At 44.7% G+C, this 27020-nt stretch overlaps 1 protein-coding gene across 4 annotated transcripts in view; it reads right to left on the minus strand.

Moving 5' to 3' along the window:
- The window catches only part of LOC137521230 (myomegalin-like), a 403861-nt gene that overhangs the window by 30209 nt on the left and 346632 nt on the right, over positions 1-27020 (minus strand). For all 4 annotated transcript variants that reach the window (XM_068240204.1, XM_068240203.1, XM_068240202.1 and 1 more), the window contains 2 exons: positions 7893-8128; positions 1020-1071 (listed from right to left, as the gene is read on the minus strand). In XM_068240204.1, coding sequence (XP_068096305.1) covers positions 1020-1071; positions 7893-8128 — 288 coding nt within the window. The remainder of the gene's footprint in view (positions 1-1019; positions 1072-7892; positions 8129-27020) is intronic.

A 27020-nucleotide genomic window follows, 5' to 3' on the forward strand; every position in this document is an offset into this window, starting at 1 on the left:
CCTCCTGTGTCCCTGTGTTTTGCCCAGCGCGCATGTGTGGCTTCTTGGGACAGAAGGAGGATGGGCACGTCAGGGAGCGCAGTTGAGCGCACACAGGAGCGTGGCCGCGTGCATGCGCCGTAAGAGCGCGGCTGCTCTTGATGAGATGGGAGAAGGGGGTGAGGGGGTCGCGGCCGATCCCTAGCGTCCATTTGTAAATGGGCAGGCTGATTTGTAGTCAATAAATAAAAGGACTGAAAAGAATCCAAGAGGGGAGCCTAAATTTGGTACTCATAGCTTGTGCTAATTCTGAACCCACACAGCACCAATCATTTAAGTACCAATGAATAAAGACAAATAAATGATTAATGACAGTGCTCACAAATATGTAAAAACATACATTTTAGTTAGTATCAAAAGCAATCTTGCAAACGGTAAATATAACACTAACTAAACCATAAAAACAGCCCCTTGCAATGTCAATAATTGTCACAGGTGAGTATATGATCATTTGAGCAAATGGAATATTATTAATTCAGCCTACAGCACTATATATCCCTACAGTCATACAGCCTGTAGCAATTGCAGACTACATTATCTCATACAAGGGGCTGTTTATATGGTTTAGTGTTATATTTCCTGTTTAATAAATTGCTTTTGATACTCAATAAAATGTATGTTTTTAGACAAAGACAAGACAAATAACATTTATATCGCGCTTTTCTCCTGGTGGACTCAAAGCGCCAGAGCTGCAGCCACTAGGATGCGCTCTATAGGCAGTAGCAGTGTTAGGGAGACTTGCCTAAGGTCTCCTACTGAATAGGTGCTGGCTTACTGAACAGGCAGATTCGAACCCTGGTCTCCTGCGTCAGAGGCAAAGCCCTTAACCATTACACCTTCCAGCCACTGCTTTTACATGTTAGTGCTATCTTTACTTTATTAAGGCCCAAAATAAATTAAAAGCACTGTCCATACTTACTTAGCATTCTTTATCAAACAATAAGTGGAACCATGGAATAGTTTCTATAAATGTTACTTACCTGTTTTCAGGAAATTCAAAGTTGGTATTTTTATTCACCTCAACACATCCTCCTGAAAAGAAGTAAACAATCATGTATTTTGGAATGTATCATATACCATAATGCTTCTAACAATGGTATATGCTTTTATTACCTTTTTATGTATCAAATATTAGTTACATAGTTGCATATTTAAAAAAAAGATATCCTTCAATCACGTTTAACCAAGAGCAATAAATAAATAAGTAAAAATGAGCTGTCCTGCACCCTCACACAGGGCCGTTTCTTGGGCAGTGCGGGCAGGGCGACCGCCCTGGGCGCAGACTGGCAAGAAAAAGAAGGGGGGCGCAGGCAGAAGGACATAATCGCTAGGGAGCTGGTGATGCGTGGTGCAGCCAAATGAAACAAATAAAGAAGATTACCAGTCCTATCACCTTCTGTCACGGACGGTTGCGGGGCCGCAGGCGCGTCCTGTAACCGCCCGTGAAGAAAAAGCGATCGCACTCGATTCTCTGCATCGATTGCGCTTCAAATCGATAGAATCTGTATTTATTGTGTAGGAGGTCTGCAGTCCTTTCTCAGCAGAGAAATAGCATCACCTTAGCTGCAGGATGGCTCTTTTGATATGCTAACGAGCAGGGGCAAACCCTTGAGTTCAGAAAGCTTGTCCCAGCTGATTTTACATCCAGATGCTAATTACAGGAACCATAAGGTTCCTTTCATAGAGGGAGATCCCAAGAAGCAGACACAGCTGGACTCCAGTCAGGCTGACTCCAGCCTTAGCAGGAAGAAATGAATGTACTATATAATCTTTTGCCCATTTACAGAATACAATAAATAGGGTGGTTATGAGAGCGGTATCATTGGATCCGTAGGGTCATGCTGGATCTCTTGATACCAATTGAGAGGGGCCCGGGGCCCCTACAACCCAGGTATGAATCTACCCAGGACCCTGATCTGCTGCACTAGCCATGTCGGATATCATATTAATCTGTATTTTCCTCCAAGTATGAAGCTGTTACCCCCCTAAATGTAACGTGTATGCTTCAGGAGTTACAGCAATTCATAAGTTTAGCTCTAAAATCTCTCAGAGGGAATGAACTGTCATTTGCTGGTAGTTCAGAGGGGGCCGGAATTGCCACACCCCCAAACCAAAATTGAAATACACAGAAAGTTGCGCTAATGGAAAAAGCAAAGGATAACAAAAATAAATCAATACGTGGAGCGCACTGGATAAACACTGCTGTAAAATGTTCAAACATACACTAAAGAAAAGTCTAATGCGCTCTGTAGCTTGTAACAATGAGAGTTCAGTTCACATAAGTCACCATCCAGCAAGTTATTCCATCCAGCTGAATATCCCAAGGATTTCAATCACTGAGTCTCCTCATTGGTCAGCCAACACGTCATAGAAAAAATAAAAGAGAAGCATATATAGCGTAATTCAGTTACTATAAAATCTGCCCTTCACCATTCCAGAGTGGGCACACATCACCCTTGTGCTGGGACACACTCCCCCCAATGTGCCCGCACTCACCCCGTTAGCCTCCAACCAATCCGGAGGTATGGATATAGCGTATGCGGGGGAAAGCAGGGATCACTCCGGTATGCAGGCAATCTAAAACTCAAAGATGCGCCATATAGTGTAAAATTGTTTAATAAAAAAAAGTTAAAAAAGACAGTTACACTCACAAGCGTAGGTGGTCACAAGCGTATTGTATCATGTGTACATAGCAGTCCCGGGCAGCCGCTCACACACACGCTCCGCTTCAGACCCTCGCGTTCTGTGATGTCCTGGATCTAACGGTCATGTGACATAGCTCCGCCTTTTTTGTCTTTTTTAACTTTTTTTTATTAAACAATACCTCCGGATTGGTTGGAGGCTAACGGGGTGTGCCCACTCTGGAATGGTGAAGGGCAGATTTTATAGTAACTGAATTACGCTATATATGCTTCTCTTTTATTTTTTCTATGACGTGTTGGCTGACCAATGAGGAGACTCAGTGATTGAAATCCTTGGGATATTCAGCTGGATGGAATAACTTGCTGGATGGTGACTTATGTGAACTGAACTCTCATTGTTACAAGCTACAGAGCGCATTAGACTTTTCTTTAGTGTATGTTTGAACACCCCCAAACCAGCTTCATCAAAAGCACAGAGCCAGCAGGCGGGCTTGAGTCCTCCCATTCCATCCATATGAGAACATCCTGCTGCCAGCTCAGAGGACATAGGGCTGGTGGCCATTTTGCTGAACTTTGAATGAAGCTCTGAAACAAAGGACACATGTGCTGGTGGCCATCTTGATTGGCCATCTCTTCTGTAACCTGGAACAAAGAATTCTGCTAAACTTTGATTGAAACCAAGAACTTTATGATTTTCCCACAAAAGGACATATTTCCACAAACCATAAGTATTTTCTCCTTTTTTATTTCATACTGGCTATTACTGTTTTAATAATTGTTGATTTTAATAATTGTCTGTATATATTAATTATTTATATTGCTGTGAATAAAAGACTTCCTCCAAGTCATTCACTGTTCCGCTACCCTGCTTATCAGCACACACAGAACTGATCCCGGGTCTCTGAAGATACGCTACTGTTTGTTTGTTGTTGGCTAGACAGAATACCGTGTGTTTAACCGTTTTATTCGCAGGACTAGTCAGTCAGTAAATCGGGTCCACTGGCCCATACCAGTGGTGGTGGCAGATACCGTGGAATCGTGTGTACGTTGTAATTACCCGTGTCTCACAGGCTCCCTTCTGAGTTGTCTGCGGCTAATTCTTAACGGTTCCTGCGCATTGACTGCGACCAGAGTTCGCACGATTCGTGCGCTGGCACCGTTTAGAAGGCTAAGTGCGGTCAGCCACTAGGGCTCCTGTGACACCTTCCTTGACTCCTGCTGGGCTGCCTGCATCCAACGTAAAGTCATCATCACGTCACCTGTGCCTGTAGCGGTACTGCAGGCTGTCAATGCGCAGCGCCTATAGAGGAGTCAGCTTTCTTGGCTCTCTTCACCTGTGTGTTTTCCTGGTCCCTGCTTCCTCTTGGATGAGTGGCTGGTTGCTAGTAAGTAGGCAGATCTACTTGTGACCTGTGGCTGTGTGACTGTCCCTAAAGAGCAAGCGTTCACGAGTCCAGGGGGTGGGGGGGAAGGGGGCGCAATTTCACACACTCGCCCTGGGTGCAATTTAGCCTAGAAACTTCCCTGCGCCTCACATATCCCATTTGATCCAAGGGAAGGCAAAAAAACATTTACAATGCTTGGACAATTAACCTTTAATGGGAAAAATTCCTTCCTGACCCCAGGTGGTAGCCAGATAAAATCCCTGGATCAACTCTGTTGGTAATTACCTTGTACAGTAATTATAGCCATGGATGTCCTTCAATGCAAGGAAAGCATCCAAACCTCCAAAATTTGCCATAACTACTTCATGTGATAAAATATTCCACATTTGAATGCAGTTGAGCTGTATGTAGCTGCTCACCTAACGTTAATGTGGATCTGAAGTCCACCCAAAAAAATTGCAACAACATTGAAGCTGCCCTCAGGCGCGGAGCTAGGGGGGGTCGGGGTAGGTCAAGTGCCCCTGGGCGCCGGGTCCCTAAGGGCGCCCAGCTGAGCTGATTTTTTTTTTTTTTTCTGCGGAGGGGAGCAGCGCAGAGAAGAGAAGAGGGAGAGCTATGCGGACGGTGGAGAAGGGGGCCATCTCCCCCCCTTCTCTCACCTTAGGGCTCTCCCTCCCTCCATCGCTGTCCCCTCCGTTATTGTCCGGGTGCTGGCGCAGCGGGCGGGACTCACCTCCGTCTCGCTCCAGCGCCGGCCGGAAGTTCGGATCCCGCAGCCGCTGCTCTGGTCTGGACTAGACCAGAGTAGCGGCAGATCCATCCGCGCTGCGACGAGACGGAGGTAAGTTCCGCCCGCCGCTGCCAGCACCCGGACATTAATGGAGGGGACAGCGAGGGAGAGAGAGCAGCTCTCCCTCTTCTCTGCGCTGCTCCCCTCCTGCTGGGGAGGCAGGGAGGGGGACACCTGGCTACCTACTCTGGGCTTATATACCCCTGGCTACATCTACTGGGCATATATACCCCTGGCTACATCTACTGGGCATATATACCCCTGGCTACATCTACTGGGCACAAAAACCCCTGGCTACATCTACTGGGCACATATACCCCTGGCTACATCTACTGGGCATATATACCCCTGGCTACATCTACTGGGCATATATACCCCTGGCTACATATACTGGGCATATATACCCCCTGGCTACATCTACTGGGCATATATACCCCTGGCTACATCTACTGGGCATATATACCCCTGGCTACATCTACTGGGCATATATACCCCTGGCTACATCTACTGGGCATATATACCCCTGGCTACATCTACTGGGCATATATACCCCTGGCTACATCTACTGGGCATATATACCCCTGGCTACATCTACTGGGCATATATACCCCTGGCTACATCTACTGGGCATATATACCCCTGGCTACATCTACTGGGCATATATACCCCCTGGCTACATCTACTGGGCATATATACCCCTGGCTACATCTACTGGGCATATATACCCCTGGCTACATCTACTGGGCATATATACCCCTGGCTACATCTACTGGGCATATATACCCCTGGCTACATCTACTGGGCATATATACCCCTGGCTACATCTACTGGGCATATATACCCCTGGCTACATCTACTGGGCATATATACCCCTGGCTACATCTACTGGGCATATATACCCCCTGGCTACATCTACTGGGCATATATACCCCTGGCTACATCTACTGGGCATATATACCCCTGGCTACATCTACTGGGCATATATACCCCTGGCTACATCTACTGGGCATATATACCCCCTGGCTACATATACTGGGCATATATACCCCCTGGCTACATATACTGGGCATATATACCCCCTGGCTACATATACTGGGCATATATACCCCCTGGCTACATCTACTGGGCATATATACCCCTGGCTACATCTACTGGGCATATATACCCCTGGCTACATCTACTGGGCATATATACCCCCTGGCTACATCTACTGGGCATATATACCCCCTGGCTACATATACTGGGCATATATACCCCCTGGCTACATATACTGGGCATATATACCCCCTGGCTACATATACTGGGCATATATACCCCCTGGCTACATATACTGGGCATATATACCCCCTGGCTACATGGACTGGGCATATATACCCCCTGGCTACATATACTGGGCATATATACCCCTGGCTACATATACTGGGCATATATACCCCCTGGCTACATGGACTGGGCATATATACCCCCTGGCTACATGGACTGGGCATATATACCCCCTGGCTACATATACTGGGCATATATACCCCTGGCTACCTACTCTGGGCATATATACCCCTGGCTACATATACTGGGCATATATACCCCCTGGCTACATATACTGGGCATATATACCCCCTGGCTACATATACTGGGCATATATACCCCCTGGCTACATATACTGGGCATATATACCCCCTGGCTACATGGACTGGGCATATATACCCCTGGCTACATATACTGGGCACATATACGCCTGACTATATATACTGGGCACATATTATTCTCCTGGCTACATATACTGGGCATATATACCCCTGGCTACATATACTGGGCACATATACCTCTGGCTACATATACTGGGCACACATATCCCTGCCTACATATACTGGGCACATATACCCCTGGCTACCTGTTCTGTGGACATCTCTACCCCTGGCTACCTGTTCTGGGGACATCTATACCGCTGGCCACCTATTCTGGGGACATCTATACCGCTGGCCACCTATTCTGGGGACATCTATACTGCTGGCCACCTATTCTGGGGACAACTATAGACCTGGGGCTACCTATTTTTGGGGAACCACGTCAGATTGAGTGTATTTTGGAGAACTGCTGCCAGGTGAGAGGTGTCTACCATATTAAGGGGGCATTCTACCTATTTATGTGAAATGCTGTCTATTTATGTGACTCATGACTGCTGAATTTGTCTTGTTGGGGGCCTCATGGTTACTGAATTTGTCTTGTTGGGGGCCTCATGATTTGTTGGGGGCCTCAAGATCGCTGAATTTGTCTTGTTGGGGGCCTCATGATTGCTGAATTTGTCTTGTTGGGGGCCTCATGATTGCTAAATTTGTCTTGTTGGGGGCCTCATGATTGCTGAGTTGGTTATGTTGGGGGTCTCATGATTGCTGAATTTGTCTTGATGGGGGGGGCTCATGATTGCTGAATTTGTCTTGGAACATGCTGGAAGGTACATACTGAGGGAGGGTGGGTGAGCGTGAGCCTGCTAACCTCCATATACATTTGGCTCCACCCATAACCACGCCCACATTTATTATGTGACCACGCCCCTTTTTGGCGCTGACTTTGGGGGGCGCATTAATAGTCTTTGTCCCCGGGCGCTGAAAACCCTAGCTACGCCTCTGGCTGCCCTTGCCAGTCTTACCAGCCCCCAAACAACACACAAACAGACACATATTGACTACAAAATCAGGTGGCTCTAAATCCCAGGAGGTTCCATTTCTAGCCCACACTGCTGTTCAGTGGCAGTGCATGCCGCTGTTATAAATTGGTCTGTCCAGCACGTGATTATGTCTAGAAAGAGGGCTAAGGGCAGAATCATTATCTAACTCTCCTGGTGACAAGCACAAGCAGTGCTCATATTGGCCTAAATTTATTGAATAGACAGAGGGAATGCACTACTGCACCTCTACTGTGTTGTAGGGTTTCATACTATTCAGGTGTTACACTAAAGTTCATGACAGTTATTTCCTTTGTAATTTTTTTTTCATGTTTAATGTACAGTTCCAATCCACTACATGTTTGCTCAAGACTTACTATTGCTGAGATTCCTGTACAGCCCTACAACCAGTTGGGCTCCTTGAGTTAGGTGCTCCCTGAAATTCTTTCCCATGTAGAAATCTATGTCATTGGCACGAAGCATTTCTTCAAATAACTTAATGGTTTCTTGCAGTTGTTGAGTTAGAACTTGACATATGCTCTGCCCCTTTTCCATTCTCTGCCGCATGACTGAAAGCTCTCTGGCCTGGGCCTGAATCAACCAGTCATGTTTTCTGTAATAGAAGAAGACTTGTACGCTTCAACAAACATTATTATCAGCAGCAATGTCAATATTATTTGGTTGTAACAATAGTAAGTGTAGCAATAATGTTTAACACTAACAATTCCTTTCCTTCAGAACACGTGTTCTTAAAGAGAACCTGAACTGAAAATAAAAAGTCAAAATAACCATACACAGGTCATACTTATCTCTTGTGTAGTCTACTACTCAATCTCTTTCTCCTCTCCTGCATCCTGTTTGCCCACTGTGATCAATGGATTTCTCCGTCCTCCATTTTAAAAATGGCCACTACCCCCTAACAGCTTCCTGGTCAGCACACTGTTAAACTGTAATATCACCCACTTGAGCCATAGGGAAACAAGGACCTTACCTTGCACATTCAGTTGTAACTGACAGCTGCTGATATATAACTGACAGGAACTGTATATTTCAGTTCTGACAAAATCTTGTCAGAACTGGAAGGGATCGCTGTAAGAAGAAAATGTTGAGCTTCTGAGAGGAACTGACAATGAGGTTAGTATATAATATTCATTTGCAGCTACGTCATGTGTTTATTTTAAATAATTTTCCTCGCTGCAGGTTCCCTTTAAAGATATTAAAAGTTAATGGGTTAGGGCTTGTTCACTACGGTCTGCCCCGGCTGCAGTAGTTTCTGATTCTTAGCTTCACCTTTAATCAGATTCTTATACTGCTCTATTCCAAACTGCCAAAGCATTTCTGTGCATAAATTCCTCTCCTGCAGTCTTCTATATCAACTTATGAGCCCAATGTCACCTTAAAAACTAAACAGACGCTCCCATAGCACAATAAACCTTTTGATAAACTTTTAAAAAAGTAGAATCCCACTCACATATTCCAAAAATGTTAAAAGCATATAACAATAAATCCTGCGTCCTGGATCCAGCATGTGTCCTCCGTCTGCCGCCCTTTAGCTCCGCCCTGACGGAGGACACATGCGGAGGACACATGCTGGATTCATTCAGGACAGTGTTGAACTCATAACCCCAGGATACTGTTTGAGCGCAAACACTTTTTTGATTAATAGTAGGTGACTGTGTTGCAGTGTTGCGAACCAGAGGACAGAGAGTGGAGAAAGTACCAAGTAGGAGGAGCACGTCATCTGTGGACATTATAGGGCTTGTTTACACATAGGGCGTTTTGTGTTTTATTTAAGTGCTGGCGATTTTCAAAATTGCCCTAAAAGCGCTTGTGTAATGATTCCCTATGAGAGTGTTCACATCTGAGTGGTGGTTTGTTTCCGATCCGCTCAGCAAAGCACTGCCTGTACCATTTTGGGGGTGATTTCCCTATAATTAATTGAAAAAAGCTTGAAAAGGCGCTTGGTATAGTGATTTCCCCAGCGCTTTTAAGAATAAATACATTGTATTCATTCTTTTCCGGGTCAAACAGTTCACTTCCTGACTTGTGTCAGGAAGTGAACAAATAAAAAGCTCTTACAAAAAATCGAAGCGTGCAGGTAAGCAACAGGAGAGAGAGAGAGAATCAATCACTCACAAAATCGGAAATCACTGGCGTCAGCGATTTCGATTTTAGATGTGAAAAAAGCCTTAATTTCCAAGTTTACTCATCAACTGGATGCTTTTAGGGAAAAGGACAGGAAGTAAGAGTCCAGCTTCTCTCAAACTTTCATCTTCAACAGACCCACAAACAAAGGATAAACAGGCAAATTGTAGCGATTGGCGTAGCACACAGACGTCTGATTTGTGGTCTGCAGAATCACCAATTATACAGACTCTATACCCGATTATGTGGTGATCTGCAGTATCACCAATAATGCAAGTATAGATGGCTGAGAAACAGAGGTGTAAAGTGTTTGGTGCAACAGTAGATTAAATGGATAGATCTCACCAGAGAAGCTGGGGAGTACTATCTGAAACAACAGTGCTAGACCTCACCAGGGGAGCTGGTGGGTACTAGCTGTAACAACAGTACTAGCCCTCACCAGGGGAGCTGGTGGGTACTAGCTGCAATAAGAGTGCTTGCCCTCACCAGGGGAGCTGGTGGGTACTAGCTGCAACAACAGTAGTGTAAATAATAGGTCTTACCAGAGGAGCTGGTAAAGTACTAACAACAGGAGTGACAACAAAGTTTGGCTAAACCTTACCAGGGGAGCTGGTAAGGTACTATCAGCACAAGCGACTGAATAGTTTAACTAGACCTTACCAGAGGAGCTGGTAAGGTACTATCAGTCACAGGAGCTGTATAAATTAAACTAAACCTCACCAGAGGAGCTGGTGGGTATTTAATCAAAAGAGCACCTCAGCAGTGGCAAGGGCTCACTGGTGAGTAGAGAGGTCAGACAGGCAAGGTTTGGCAACTGAGAGGCAAATACAGTACAGAAACGTGAGGCAGAAGAATAGTGAGTTATCAGGCAGAGGTTCAGCAACTAAGGTCAGATAGGCAGAAGTACAGAATTGATAAGCAATAGCAAGGTCAGAGTATAGCCAGAATCATACACAGGTAATCAGTAATACAATATAACAATAGTCCTAGTCTTGTGTGAAATCCCTGGTTTCCTCCCAGATCAAAGCACACCGGATACTAGTCTAAGGTCTGAGCACTAACACGAGTGTATTCGCAACAGCAGACAAGTTGCAAATGACCAGTGAAGGCTTAAGAAGCCGAGGAGAGCTCACAGCCGCACCCCTTACCAATCAGCCAATCCGAGCGGCGTGAGTCACCTCTGACGTCAGCCGACCAGCAGGTAAGCTGACGCGCCTTCTTCCAGCATAAAGGTCCTGTCTCCGCGCGCGCCCGCGCGATACAGCGACCCTATGAGCACGAGACAGTACCGTTCCCGGCTAGACGTCGACGGAACGGATGAGGCCTGTGAACAGGGAACAAAGCGGCTGCCGGTATACCCTGCGTGTCCGCAGCAGCCATAGTTGCAGATGTTACACAAATCCAGTGAAGTTCTGTATATCAAAAAACACTTTTTTAGTTCACTTTTTCTTGTATCTAAATACCTAATGGAGCCAATAAAATAGATTACGCTTACCGGAAATGCTGGCTAACCATATGTGGATCAGCATAAAGGCATGTGGCTAAGCCAATAGCATGGATTCCCAGTCCTCTGCAGCGCTCCTCAATGTACTCATGCAAATAAATGGAAAAGGTTGCAGATATTGTAATACTGTTTCATATGTATTGCATCCCACCTCTGATGCAACCAGCAAACACTCCTCACCCATCTCACTGGACAGCGTGGCTGACCTAGCACAGGCCAACTGTGTTTTTGTTGTCCTTCTCAGGCCCCCGATGAGTCACTAAGTGATGAAACTAGTTTGAAGGATCTTGGCAGCACTGGAGACGCTAAACACGTGTGAAGAATCTGTCTGATATGCGCATATTAAATCTTTTTTAACTTTTTATTGGAATAAACGTTATTACCCTATATGGACACTCTATGAGTTTTAAGGTCTTTTGGAGTTTGGAATAAGCTGGCAATACACGAAAAGATCTGGAAAAGGGTTAACAAAAACACAGTTGCTGGTCTGTGCTGGGTCAGCCACGCTGTCCAGTAAGAGGCTTTATTTTCATACTGGTGTGTGGTGGCACGTTACGTAGGGTGAGCAGTGTTTGCTGGTTGCACCAGAGGTGGATGCCATACATATGAAATGGGATGCAATACATATGAAACAGTATTACACTATCTGCAACCTTTTCCATTTATTTGCATGCGTACATGCGTACATGAGGAGAGCTGCAGAGGACTGGGAATCCATGCTATTAAGCAACATGACTTTATGCTGATTCGCATATGGTCAGCCAGGAGTTCTGGTGAGTGTAATCTGTTTTATTGGCTCCATTAGGAATTTTGATACAAGAAAAAGTGAACTATAAATTGGCATGAAAGCGGTGGCAGCCCCATGACCACTCAACGCCAATTGGTGTGAATGGCTTCCTATGGGGAATGCAGGAGAGCGCACACGCCGATGCGCGCGCATCTCTGCTTGGATGATGGAGCTCCGCTCCGCCTTCAGTCTCCCAGCGGCGATGGCCACTCAGAGACTGACAACTCTGGCTACTTATACTGGGGACTACTATACCCCTGACTACATATACTGCAGACTATTTTTCAAAACACACTCCAAAGTGGGGTTTTATTTGAACCAGAGTTCTCTTTTTTTATCCCAAACTAACATAATTGTCCAGGACTGTAGTCCTCATGATAATATCCCCTCGATAAATGATGATGATGGTACCATAGACAATGAAATGCAAATCATAAATTTGACAGACCAAGCATTTTCTATGCCACAAATGAATGTACTTAAAAAGGGAGTGCATTTTTGCCCAACAAATAAAATTGAGTTTTTTGCAGTAATGATAGATCTTCAGCTCTTTCTTCGTAAAGTTTATTTAAAAGCCACCTTGGGGAAAGATAAAAATCTAGAATATAGAGAGGGGTGGAGCGATATAGACATCCAGACCTGTAATGATCTTGAGGAACTTCTAGCAGAAAGTACACCTGAGACTATAGGTACCAGTATAGATTATACTAAAGAACGAGAATAAGATCTACATGTTTCCCTAATATAGAGAACTGTCACAGTATTGGGATGTTTATTGGTACCGTAATGGAGGACATAATTCAAAATACAAAGAAATCTACAACTGAGTCTAACCTCAATCCAACTGAGGAAAAAGTATTGGGTGAGATAAAAAACATGAAACATCTTACAATCAAACCATCTGACAAAGGTGGGAATCTGGTAGCTATGAACAATGTTGATTATGAAAAAATGTGCAAAAAAGCTATTACATAATCAAGATAACTAACGAAACACCGATGGGAATAAGATCCATCAATACAAAAAAGAATTACATGACATCTTGTCTAAAGCTAAGTATGATGGGCTCGTTAATGATAAAATTTGGAAATTTCTCAGTGTGGAATTCCCATGTACACCTACCTTTCATTGTACCCCAAAAGTACATAAATCGCTCACAGCCCCCCCCCTAGCCCCCCCCCCCCCCCTAGGACGCCCCATTGTGGCTGGTCATGGCTCTTTAACGGAGAATGTCAGCAAATTCACTGACATCCATCTCATGCCCCATGTTATTAGTTTGCCTTCATATGTTAAAGACAGCTCACATCTATTAACTATTCTAGATGAAATACATATATCTGGGGATAGTCTACTTGTATCTTTAGATGTAGAAGACCTATACAGTAATATACCCCATGATTGTGGAATGGGAGTGGTACAGAGATTTTTGAACAAAATGGGGATTGAACATAAAGAGATTAACTCTTTGATTGTAGAGCTGTTGTACTTCCTCCTTACGCACAATGTTTTTGTATTTGGGGGGCCCCATTACCTCCAGGCGCAGGGAGCAGCGATAAGCACAATGTGTGCTCCATCGTATGCTAACCTGTACCTGGGGGGATGGGAAGAAGACATTTTTGCAGAGGATGGGTATGATTTTATGCATCTGATAACTACATGGCACAGATTTATTGATGACGTGTTTTTTATTTGGGAAGGAACCGAAGATGAATTGCATGACTTTGTCAATTGGCTTAATGTTAACGAGTGGAATTTAAAATTTACATATACTTACAGCCAAACTATGCTGGAGTTCCTTGACCTCAAAATTATAAAACAAACAGATGGAACTCTAGCTACCACTCTTTACCGCAAACCAGCCGCCACAAATTCGATACTAAGAGCAGATAGTGCTCATCCCCATAACACCATTAAAAGTATTTCATACTCTCAATATGTGAGACTTAAGAGAAATTGCACAGATTTTGAAGGTTTCCAGACTGAGGCTAAACAACTGAAAAGCAGACTCTTGCAGAGAGGCTACTCTAAAAAAAAAAGCCTCAAACGAGCATATAATAGAGCAGTAGGTCTAGACAGGAAAAAGCTTCTATATGGAAACAAAAAGAAAAAAGAGAAGAATGAAGATGAGGACTTCTCTCTATCTATGACCACTACATACTGTGGGGAACATGCAATTATTAAACAGGCCCTTAATACATTTTGAGACAAGATGAGACCCTAGGGAAGATAGTACCCAAATACCCTCGGGTAGTATTTAGGAGATCTAGAACCATAGGAGCCCATATAATGCAGAGCCACTATCAGGGCAGTAATCGTGGGGAGCCATGTAAAACTAGAGGCACCCAGGGCCGGGCCGAGGCATAGGCTGGAGAGGCTCCAGCCTCAGGGCGCAGTGTAGGAGGGGGCGCACAATTCATTCAGCTGTCATTCCTAAATTGTGTATGAAGCAGAAATATATTAAAAAAGGGGATACATAGCAGTGACTGCAAGCCAGATAACTAGATATTAAGGTGTTGGGGAGGTTGTGGGCCCTGTGGCCCTCTTAGTCTAATAGCAATCAGTGTGTGACGGCTGGGGTGGGTGGGATGGAGGGGCGCACTTTGGTGTCTCAGCCTTGGGTGCTGGAGGACCTTGTCCCTGCTCTGGAGGCACCTATGGGTGTGGGGGATGTCCATATTGCCAACATATATATAAAGGGCCCAAAATAGAAATAAAATCTAGAGATGTTGTTTTAAACTTGAGGCGCTATGCGAACTGTGGTACCACCGCTGTAATATATATTGCAGTATGCAGATGTGATGCATTTTTTTATAGAAAAGACTAAAAGAGAATTTAAGGATATATGAGCATATATATGATACTGGGGAAAAGGGCGAAAAATCAGCTATAGCAAAACTTCTGATTGAAGCACACGAGGGAAATGTAAAATTTGTGAGGTTTGCAGTTCTGGATAGAATCCATCCTAACATTAGAGGGGGAGATATTGACAAAAAACTATATCAGCTAGAAGCCAAATGGATCTGGAAATTTTCAGCTGATCAAAAACCTGGTCTAAACGATCATGTGAGCTTTAGAATGTTTTTGTAAAATACATCTGATTAAATCTATGTACAGACTATGCGCACTTTGGCGAATTAGCATATAGTATAAGTATATTTCTTATATGTTAGGGGTCCTTTTTTAATTAGTATATGTGACATATAGTAAGAGATCCTTTTTGCTGTGTGGTCAGTAGGTGGCACTGCCTGTATACTTTTCCACGCTTTGCAATGGATATTGAATCACTTTCCATGTGGGCATTTTTTGCTCATTTTATATTAGGGAGGTGTATCAGTGAGAGATGATTTGTGCCCTATCCCCTGTTCTCAATTCCTTTGAACTATTTACATATTTTGTTATATGTGCGCTCCAGACCTCGGTCTTGGTGCACGTTTGTTTACTGTATGGTGTGGGCGGTGACGACTGTCTACTTATCATGCGCATACGTACTCCGCTAGTTTTTTTGACATTTAATATTGCACATCTGCTATGCGCCGTTTAGGTTGCATCCTGATGTACGTGACCTGCGGTATATAGCGCGCATGCACTGTACTAGTACTTCATTCACTGGGACATGGATGTAGTTTTTTAAAGAGACACTGAAGCGGAAAAAAAAATATGATATAATGAATTGGTTGTGTACTATGAATAATTACTAGAAGATTAGCAGCAAAGAAAATATTCTCATACTTTTATTTTCAGGTATATAGTGTTTTTTCTAACATTGCATTATTCTATAATATGTGCAGATTACACAACACTCAGCATTCAAAATGATTCTTTCAGAGCAGTCTGTGAAGTAATGACCTCTCCTCTAGCAGAGAAAAAGTAAACAGTTTACTTACAGTTGAGATAATAAAAGTCAGATAACAGCCCTCTCCACGACTAACTTAGTCGGAGAGCTTAATGGCTTGTTTGCATAGAGATAACAACTGGAGTTTCTCAACTCTTCCTGTACTGGAAACAATTAGACTGATGTATCTGATCTTAATGTTTTATTTCTTAGCTGTACTACACATACAAATCATAATATCATCATTTTTTTTTCGCTTCAGTGTCTCTTTAACAACTCCAGACTGCGCTCCAGGACTTTGAGGATCGCCAACGATCCCTCACATCCAGGCTACCGCTTCTTCAGTCGGCTCCCTTTGGGCAGGAGCAGTGGCGTAGCTACAAACCTCAGGGCCCCGATGCGGAATTTGGACCTGGGCCCCCCCCCCTACATTAAATAGCCAGGTATAGGTACCTAGGGTATAGGTAGCCAGGTATCGGTGTTCCAGTATAGGTAGCCCCGGAATAGGTGCTCCCAGTATAGGTAGCCAGGTAGGGATTAGATTGTGAGTTCCTCTGAGGGTCAGTTAGTGACAAGACAATATACTCTGTACAGTGCTGAGGAAGATGTTGGTGTTATATAAATACTAAATAATAATAATAGGTGCTGCCAGGAATAGGTGCCCCAGTATAGGTAGTCAGGAATAGGTGCCTCAGTATAGGTAGCCAAGAGTAGGTGCCTCAGTATAGATAGCCAGGGAGAGAGACAGGGACACGGAGAGAGACAGGGACACAGGAGAGACACAGGAAAAGAGACAGGGACACAGGAAGAGAGACGAGGACAGGGAGAGACAGGGACAGAGGGAGAGAGACAGGGACACAGAGAGAGAGACAGCCACAGAGAGAGAGACAGGGACTCAGGAAGAGAGACATCCACAGGGAGAGACACAGGAAAACCGTGAGAGAGACCAGGACACAGGGAGAGACACAGGGACACAAGAAGAGAGACAGCCACAGGGAGAGACATAGGGACACTGGGAGAGAGACAGCTAAGGAGAGAGACAGGGACACAGGGAGAGACACAGAGAGACCCAGGACACAAGGAGAGAGACGAGGACACAAGGAGAGAGACAGCCACAGGGAGAGACACAGGGACACAGGTAGGGTGACATCCACAGGGAGAGAGAAAGGGACACAGGGGGTGGGGGGAGACAGCCATAGGGAAAGATAGGGACACGCGGGGGGGGGGAGACAGCCATAGGGAGAGACAGGGACACAGGGGGGGAGCCAGCCATAGGGAGAGACAGGGACACAGGGGGGGGGGGGTAAGACAGCCATAGGGAGAGACAGGAACACAGGGGGGGAAGACAGCCATAGGGAGAGACAGGAACACAGGGGGGGAAGACAGCCATAGGGAGAGACAGGGACACAGTGGGGGAGACAGCCATAGGGAGAGACAGGGACGGGGGGGGGGGGCAGCCATAGGTAGAGAGACAGGGACACAGGGGGTGGGGGCAAGCCATAGGGAGAGACAGGGACACAGGGGAGGGGAGACAGCCATAGGGAGAGACAGGGACGGGGGGGGGGAGACAGCCATAGGGACTAGGGAGAGAGACAGGGACACAGTAGGAGAGGCAATGCAGCCTGACTTACAAAGCTCCAGACTCCTCCACCTCCCCACTGACTGTATATGGCAGCAGTCCAGCAGAATTGCAGGCGACAAACACGACTTTCCCACACTGACTCTGGCTGAACCTGCAGCTCACTCGAGGGATGTGGGAGGAGCCAGGCCAGCCAGAGATCAGTGAAGGGCCAACTGGAGCATGGAGGGGGTGGTCCGGAAGGTCAGGATGGAGTGAGTGACAGCAGCTGCAGAGGAGATGACGAGTAATCTCCTCAGAGATCAGAGCCAGCGTGACTTTGTTGTGTGTGTGTGACGTATAGCAGTCACACACACTGAAGTGGCCGCTGCTGTCTGAAGAGAGCGAGGGAGGGGAGATGGTTACTGGAGACCAGGCAGGCAGACATTGCGTGGATGTGTCTGCATGCACTGTGTCTTAGAGCCGCAAACAGAGCCCGCCGGAGCCGGCCAGGTTAATTAAGTGCCGCCGCTGCCAGTCTAAACACGTGCACAGACGGGGCCCCTCCCCTCAGGCTGCAGGAGCCGGGCCCAGTCGCGGGTGCGACCGCTGCGACCTCGGGCCCTACGCCCGTGGGCAGGAGGTTTTGGGCTATCACAACCTAGACCTCAAGGCACAGGAATAGCTTCTTCCCCTCAGCCATTAACTCTCTGAACTCTATGCACTTTAATCCCTCAAGCACCATCCCATCCGTTGATCATTCTCCTCCTACACGCTGGTTTTTCCTGCCCGTACAAGCCTGTCCTTTATAGAATTTGTTGCACTTTGTACAATCTGTGGTTAACTCTGTGTGTAACTCTTTTCTGGTTAATGGTATTAGTTGGAATTGTATTTTTTTGTATCGCTACACCTAGCCCTGTGTATGCCAGGCCCAATTCCGGGTATGACCCAGTCGTGCTTGGAGAAATAAAAGATCCTGATTCTGATAACACCGAATAGGTTAAATAAGGAACCGTTAAATTATACATGATAGGTATCAAGTGTAATTAGAAAACATATATTACTTTATTGTATCAAAAATAGGGATAGAAAATAGGACATACATTTAAAAAAAGAAGGAAAGTGTTGCAGAGTTTACAAATAACGCATTCCTGGCTGGCCAGTAAACCAATGAAGAAAAAATTCCCGGCAGGACTCGACCCTTTAAAGTGCATATCAGTATTTATTGCATTATAATGGCAGCCGTACAACAGCAATGCAACAGCATGACGTTTCGGGCAAGAGCCCTTTATCAAATGCTGAAGTTCACATCCTTTTCACAAGCTTATATTACCATTCTAAATGACACACTCCCCTCTTGGGGGTGGGCACAATCCTTAAAGTTACACCCTATACAACATTCAAAATAACACACTCCCCTCTTGGGGGTGGGCTCAATCCTTAAAGTTACAAGTCCCTAATTTGGGTAACAAGAAGAAAGCGCAGCAACCCTATTGAATAAAATTACAAAAAACATCTGAGGCTAAAATCCTCGTTCAACCCCCCTGGTGTCTGAGTCCCCAGCCTGTCCATCCAGCAAGCCTCCCTTCTTAAAAGGGCATTCCTATGATCCATCCCTTCACGATTCTGCACCACCTCCAGCACCTGCCATCTTAACTGTGTCACTCTATGGCGCAATTCTATAAAATGGCGCGCCAGTGGGGATTCTTTTTTCGTTTGTAAATCACCTTTTTTCTCCTTGGGGGGGTTTTGTATGTTACTTTTATGCTCATTGAGCCTAGTTTTTATCTCACGTGTGGTCTGGCCCACATAGGCCAGGCCACATGGACATTTAATAAGGTACACCACCCCCTTGGTATCACATGTGGCATAATGTTTAAGTGGGATAGAAATCCCTGAGCTAGGATGGTGTACAACGGGACCTTTTATGATACTATTACAATGTTGGCATCCTAAACAAGGATATGTCCCTGTTTTTTCTGGTCCTAAAAATCTTTGTTTTTTACCACCCGTGCGGCCTATATCTGCCCGCACTAGATGGTCCTTTATTGATTTACCACGTCTATACACGAATCTCGGTGGAGTCTTACAGATATGGACAAGCTGGGGGTCACTCTCTATAACTGGCCAAAACTTGTGGACTGCTTCCCGGAGAAACCTAGATCCACTCCCATAAGTAGTGATAAAATTTATTTCTCCTGACTCTGCATTGGTGTCAACTTTGCATTCTCTCAATGACCTCCTATTAAGTGCTAAGACCTCTGCTGCAATTTCTTTACATCTCTTCTCACTATAGCCTCTGGTGATGAAATCCTGTGTGAGCAGTTGTGCCTGTTCTAAATATAATTCATCGGTGGAGGTAATCCTCCTGGCCCTTACAAATTGACTCTTAGGGAGCCCCCGAATAAGTGGACGGGGATGACAGCTCTCCGCCATCAGGAAAGAGTTTTTATCAGTTGTCTTTCTGTATAAATTTGTTATCACCTCACTCTCCCCCTTCGTGATTTCGACATCCAAGAAATGCAATCTATGGGTGTCGTATTCCATCTTAAACTTTAATGTAGGATGCCTATGATTTAAAGACTGAAAGAACTGGCACAACTCCTCCTCACTCCCTCTCCAACAAAAAAATAAGTCATCAATAAATCTGCAGTACCCCAGGATGCGCCCCTGGGCGTCACCTCCCAAAATATGGGTATTCTCAAAATCTGACATGACGATATTAGCTACTGAAGGGGCATAAGGCGCCCCCATGGGCACACCCTGGGTCTGCAGATAAAACAAATCTCCAAATCTGAAATAAGAGTGAGTCAGACAAAATTCCAACATTGACATGATAAAAATGAGCATCTCATTTTTAACCCTTACATCTCCTCTCATCTTTTCTTGCACTGACTGTAAAGCCTCCACATGTACAATGTTATTATACAAATTTACGACATCCATGGACACCAAAAAATTCACACCCTCCATATCAATATTCTCCAATCTATTCAAAAAATGGGTAGTGTCCTTCAGACAAATCTCATTTTCTTTAACTATAGGCTGCAGCCACGAATCGATGTATATCCCCAAAGGCTCCGCCAGGGAGTCCACTGCAGAAACAATGGGTCTCCCTGGCGGACACCCGAGGTCCTTATGAATTTTTGGTAGCGTATAAAACACTGGTACCCTTGGTGTATCCTTTTTAAGAACAGCCAACAATTCTCTCCCAATGATACCAGTGCTTGCTGCATCATCCAGCATTGCATCCAATTCTCTTTTAAACACATGAGTGGGATCATTAGACAACCTTCTATACATCTGTTCATTATCCAATTGATGTTTAACCTCCATTTCATAATCTTTACGATCTTGTATTACAATGGCCCCCCCTTTATCCGCTTTTTTAATTATTATGGATGTGTCCCCTTTAAGAGCCATTAATGCACTAAATTCATCTCTCGTCAAATTATATTGCCTCCTTTTATTTTTCTCAATACAGCGCTTAGTCTCTTTCAACACCAACCTCTCAAACAATTCAAGTGCATTACTAGTAAATGGGGGGTCTTGTTTACTCTTGGGTCTCAGTCTTTTAGGAATCTCTGCTTCTTCTTTCTGTATTACTGTTAGTTCTTTATCTTTCCTTGGTCTATGGAGACCAAACCAAGTTCTCCATCTGATATTCCGTGTATACTTATACAGATCTACTCTCACATTAAACATATTGATCCCTGATGTTGGAACAAATCCCAATCCCTTATTCAAGACATTCATCTCTAACTGTGTCATCTTTCTACTGGAAATGTTATAAACAGTACAGTTTCTATCACCGATCTTTCTATCCTGCTGCATATATAGATTCCCATCACTCTCTGTGTCTTTATCTCCCACCACTGTGTTATCCTCAGTGTGTTCATTACTTACAGTTCTCAGCTGCGCTGCTGGAATAGTGACAGGGACGACATCGGTGTCTACCTGTCGGCGCTTACTCACTGAGTCTGCCTCCGGGTTGCCGGGTGTTGCATCCCTGATGGACGGGATGGCGGGAGTGCACGGCTGTCGGCACATGTTCACTGCGGCTGGCTCCGAGTAACTGGGCGCTTCACTTGCTGGTGTGGGTAGCCCTGTGGACTTCCTCTGCCGCCTCTGCCGCGACCCCTGCCTCTTTCGCTTCCGGCTCCTCCTCTTCCTCTCGGCGGATACCTGTTTCCGCCTCTGGGTTCTGTAGGTTGTGTATGAGAAAAAGGAACTGCGTACTCCTGTTCACTACCAGACAACTCCGGATCTGACGCTCCACTTGCTGGAGGAGGAGGATTCCTATTATACTGCCGCACTATTCTTCGTGCCAGCCTCCAGGTATACACCTGATTTTTCTCGTAATCTTTAGTATCTCTTTTAAACTTCTCCACCTTTACTTTCAATATACTTTCTTTCAATTCCTTAATAGTGGCATCCAGCTGTAGTTTGAATGTATTATACGCCTCCAATGTTTCTTTGCTTAACAGATCTCCTGTCAGTCTTTCCACTTCACTCCTTACTTCAATGATTTGAGGATGCAGGTATTGCACTGTGAGGAGCATAAGATCTTGAGAACATTTATTTAAAATGCCTTGCCACTTGGCTGTAAACTCCGGATTTTCTTTACACAACAAGGGTGATAAAACAATTCTCAAACCTCTAGGGAACCTGTCCACCTTTATGTACTCCGTTAGTGTGGAAGCATGTAATGACAATGTAATTTCTTTCCTAATTGCTGCTTCCAGCTGCGTTTTAATCAGTTCCACTGGGTCAACTTGTGTACCTGAAAAGGTGTATTTGAAAGAATCTCCTAGTTCCAAGATCGCTGCTCTTTCTTCTGATGTGATGCTGTAGTACTCTGCTTTGTTCTCGCTTGTACTCGCAATTTCTGCAAACGACATATTCGTATCCTGTGGCTGCTGCAGATGAGATGGTAGATCCAATCGCAATCTGTATTATATCTGCCCGCCTCTGGATTAACTGGTATATGTTTTTTTATATATATGGGGAGTCCTCTCCAGGTTAGAGGTCCATCACGCCTCAGCTGTCTGATCCAATGAAGAAAAAATTCCCGGCAGGACTCGACCCTTTAAAGTGCATATCAGTATTTATTGCATTATAATGGCAGCCGTACAACAGCAATGCAACAGCATGACGTTTCGGGCAAGAGCCCTTTATCAAATGCTGAAGTTCACATCCTTTTCACAAGCTTATATTACCATTCTAAATGACACACTCCCCTCTTGGGGGTGGGCACAATCCTTAAAGTTACACCCTATACAACATTCAAAATAACACACTCCCCTCTTGGGGGTGGGCTCAATCCTTAAAGTTACAAGTCCCTAATTTGGGTAACAAGAAGAAAGCGCAGCAACCCTATTGAATAAAATTACAAAAAACATCTGAGGCTAAAATCCTCGTTCAACCCCCCTGGTGTCTGAGTCCCCAGCCTGTCCATCCAGCAAGCCTCCCTTCTTAAAAGGGCATTCCTATGATCCATCCCTTCACGATTCTGCACCACCTCCAGCACCTGCCATCTTAACTGTGTCACTCTATGGCGCAATTCTATAAAATGGCGCGCCAGTGGGGATTCTTTTTTCGTTTGTAAATCACCTTTTTTCTCCTTGGGGGGGGTTTGTATGTTACTTTTATGCTCATTGAGCCTAGTTTTTATCTCACGTGTGGTCTGGCCCACATAGGCCAGGCCACATGGACATTTAATAAGGTACACCACCCCCTTGGTATCACATGTGGCATAATGTTTAAGTGGGATAGAAATCCCTGAGCTAGGATGGTGTACAACGGGACCTTTTATGATACTATTACAATGTTGGCATCCTAAACAAGGATATGTCCCTGTTTTTTCTGGTCCTAAAAATCTTTGTTTTTTACCACCCGTGCGGCCTATATCTGCCCGCACTAGATGGTCCTTTATTGATTTACCACGTCTATACACGAATCTCGGTGGAGTCTTACAGATATGGACAAGCTGGGGGTCACTCTCTATAACTGGCCAAAACTTGTGGACTGCTTCCCGGAGAAACCTAGATCCACTCCCATAAGTAGTGATAAAATTTATTTCTCCTGACTCTGCCGGGAATTTTTGCTTCATTGGATCAGACAGCTGAGGCGTGATGGACCTCTAACCTGGAGAGGACTCCCCATATATATAAAAAAACATATACCAGTTAATCCAGAGGCGGGCAGATATAATACAGATTGCGATTGGCCAGTAAACCATGCACGCCAGCAGGGCCAGAGCTACCATAGGAGTAAATGGGCAATTGCCCCAGGGCCCCAGAGCCTGTAGGGGCCCCCAAGGTGTCCCTCCCCATCTTAACTGTTGCTTCCCAGGGACTCTGCAGAGTCTGTTAAGTTGGGAGGTGATTGGGTAGGGTCAGCAGCCAGCTCTTGGGCCCAGGAGGAAAATTTGGCTGCAACAAAGGGCCTCTAATGAAGCTTTTTGGTCGGGGGGTGTCTGTTGGGGGGCCCAAGGCTAATTTTGCCCTAGGGCCCAATTGTTACTTGAACCGGCCCTGCACGCCAGCTCAATCAGCTCATACATACTCCCCCAGTCTGCCTGATATTGTGACAGCGCTGCCTGTAATATATTTAGTAGTGATAACTAGATACGATTGTGTCCAAAATGACTAGCATATATATTGCATCAAATAGTCTCGGACTGCAGGATAAATGTCAATTAATTGAATGAGTCGTTCCATAGGCTTTAATATATGCCAATAACAAATTTGGTTGAAAAAAGGATGGAAAGATCTCACTCGCAAAGTAGGACTCTCTGGAGCGCAGCAAACTTCCTTCAACAGGTCAGGGGGATTTGTTGGGGCCCTTGCTGTTTTTCCGCTGTGAGTTAGTCAGCCGGGTATATGTTGCGTGGACCAGCAGCTGACTGGTGTCCCAGTTCAGCACATACCGCAGTCTCCACGCTCCTCTATCGTCAGAACGCCGGCGCTGCTGCCCGCAGAGGCTCTCTGGTAGTCTTTTCCAGCTGAGAGCGAGCAGGATGGCCAGGCATGTGGTAAACTCTGCCCACCAACGCGCTTCAAACCGTGGGTGTTTCTTCAGGGTGTAACTGAACTGTGAAATTTTGATTTTATATCCAATGGTAAATAAAAAGTTAAAAAAAAGCAAGACGAATGTCTGCAATAAATGGTGAAGTGTAAACACTCAGGTAATGGGCATAACATAAGTGTAAGACATAACTTAATTAAAACAAAAATAAATTTCACCCTAAGGTTCAAAGTCGCCTGGTCACATAATAATCTTGAACTAGGTCTACAAAGGGGGAACTAATAAGGAAAGAGGCTCCTTATAGGCCAAACTGCAAAGAAGACACCACAGCCATGTCAGCATAAAAATAAGACACAGTATTAGAGATTACGAGGAGGCTGTGTTTCATTCTGTAATGCAGTAGAATACAGGACCAGAGGCATGGAGGAGGGAAATATGAAGATGACAGAGGGGCCCCAGTAATAGATGTGTTTGTTCAAACAGTGCGGGCAGCTGGGAGTATTATGAGTGGCTTGTATAAACAATAAATAGCATTAAAATAATCAATAAATAATTTTAATGGATACATAAAAGGCAATGTGCTTCACATGTATTTGACCAGTTCTTTAGGTCAGGTAATCCCTTTGGAGCTCCCGGCTCTTTTTTTTCTTGGAGAGCAACCCACTACAAAAGATTTAAAGACCTGAGTGGGACAGGTTTTTCCTCACTTGCCTGGTAAAGTAGCTGCTGCTTTGCAACCCAGTCTGGGTGGAAAGACTACACCAGCAGTTAGAACACAAGTTATTTTGGCTATTGGCGAGGGACTAACAAGGCAAATTTGGGTCTGAGCTGCCAGAGAATATTCTAGGGATGGATATACTTCTTGGTCAGTCAATACAGACTGCACTAGGTTCCTTCACCCTAGGATATCCTCAGAAAGCATAGTTGGTGAGAGTGGTAAAGGCTGTAGTTAGAGGTCATGCAAAATTAGCACCTACATTCCCCCACCTGAGAAGCCAGTCTGTATGAAGCAGTACAGGTTGTCTGGGGGGCATAAGAAGAATGGGGAGACTGTCCAAAAAATAATGGTAGGGATCTTCAGGTCTGCTGTTTATTCCCCGCATGGGACTCATTTTGAGGCCGATTTACAATGTGGCCAGGAAAAAGACTTTGTTTTCATGGGGGCAGCACTAGGGATTAGGGCCTGTGATACAAGGGGTGCCATTTTAACTTGTTTTAGAGCAAAATGACACTGTTTCCTGGAGTTTGTGGCAGTCTAATGAAAAGGAAGGACTGCGGGACATACCAATTGGGTTTTGGTCCAAACATCTGATGGGGGCGCAGAAACATTCCACACCCCTGGAGAAGTATTTGTTTGGAGCCTGCACAGCTCTCCAGCATGTAGAGCACATCACAGGGACTGACCCAGTGACTGTCCATACTGCATTGCCAATTGAGAGATAATGGACTGACTGCTAGGGCTACTGTGGCCCAAAACCAAACGTTGATGAAGTGGAAGTAGTGCCAGCAGGAGAGAAAGGGTATTGCAGCTGGAGATATATAAGTATTAAATAATGGGCTAAAAATTAGTGATGGATGTAAAACTGAAAAAATGCACCTTTATTTCCAAATAAAATATTGTCACCATACATTATACTAGGGATATAATTTCAACTTTGAAATAACTGGGACAAATGGCCAAATAAAATGTGTGGATTTAATTATGGTAGCATAAATTATTTTGAAACTTTAATGGCTGTACCATAGAATCTCACATATGATTTCCTCTAATAAATTACTTCCCCCTAACATGCAGCCTGAAATACTGACAATGTTAAACTTTAAGGGTTATTTTAAGGGCGGCATCTCTGTATGGTATGAGGCTCTCCAATCCCATTCAAGCTCTCCTCTCCTTCGCTATGCGCATATCTGGTCTAATGACTTACAATGCGATATCACTACTAAACAACTTGTCTTAGCAAATAAAATACTATCTAAAATCTCAAAATGTAACACCCACTGGGAAACATCTCATAAGACCTTATTTAGGTGGTATATAACCCCCAGACGCATTGCCTCTTTTTCTGCAGAAATGTCTCCTTTATGTTGGAAGTGTCAAAAGGAAATTGGTACTTATGTACACATGATATGGAGTTGTCCTATCATTTCATGTCTTTGGTCAAATATTGAGTCTTTGATACGGAGGACCACGATTCACAATTTTAAATTAACACCTCAACTCGCTCTACTCGCTCTATCTGTCACATAATTTTCGCTGCTCACCATTTAAAGGGACTCCGAGCAGTGCAGAAACTATGGAAAGATGCATATCATTTTAAAGCTCTCTTTCTCCTCTTTCCAATGATATATAAACCGCCGCCCTACGCCTTTTAGGTTTCACTATTTTCGCGGTTGAAATTGCCGCGGCCGCAATTTCAATCGCGAAAATAAAGAAAACTAAAAGGCGTAGAGCGACGGTTTAGGTGTCGCCAGAAAGAGGAGAAAGAGAGCTTTAAAATGATATTCATCTTTCCATAGTTACTTGTATTACACAGGACGACACTTTCCCCAGTGTCAGCAGCTCCATTCAGCAGAAAAAGTCGACCTGTGTAATGCAATGTAACTATGGAAAGATGGATATCATTTTAAAGCTCTCTTTCTCCTCTTTCTG

This window comes from Hyperolius riggenbachi, chromosome 6 (genome assembly GCF_040937935.1).
Source record: "Hyperolius riggenbachi isolate aHypRig1 chromosome 6, aHypRig1.pri, whole genome shotgun sequence".
Taxonomy (NCBI): domain Eukaryota; kingdom Metazoa; phylum Chordata; class Amphibia; order Anura; family Hyperoliidae; genus Hyperolius; species Hyperolius riggenbachi.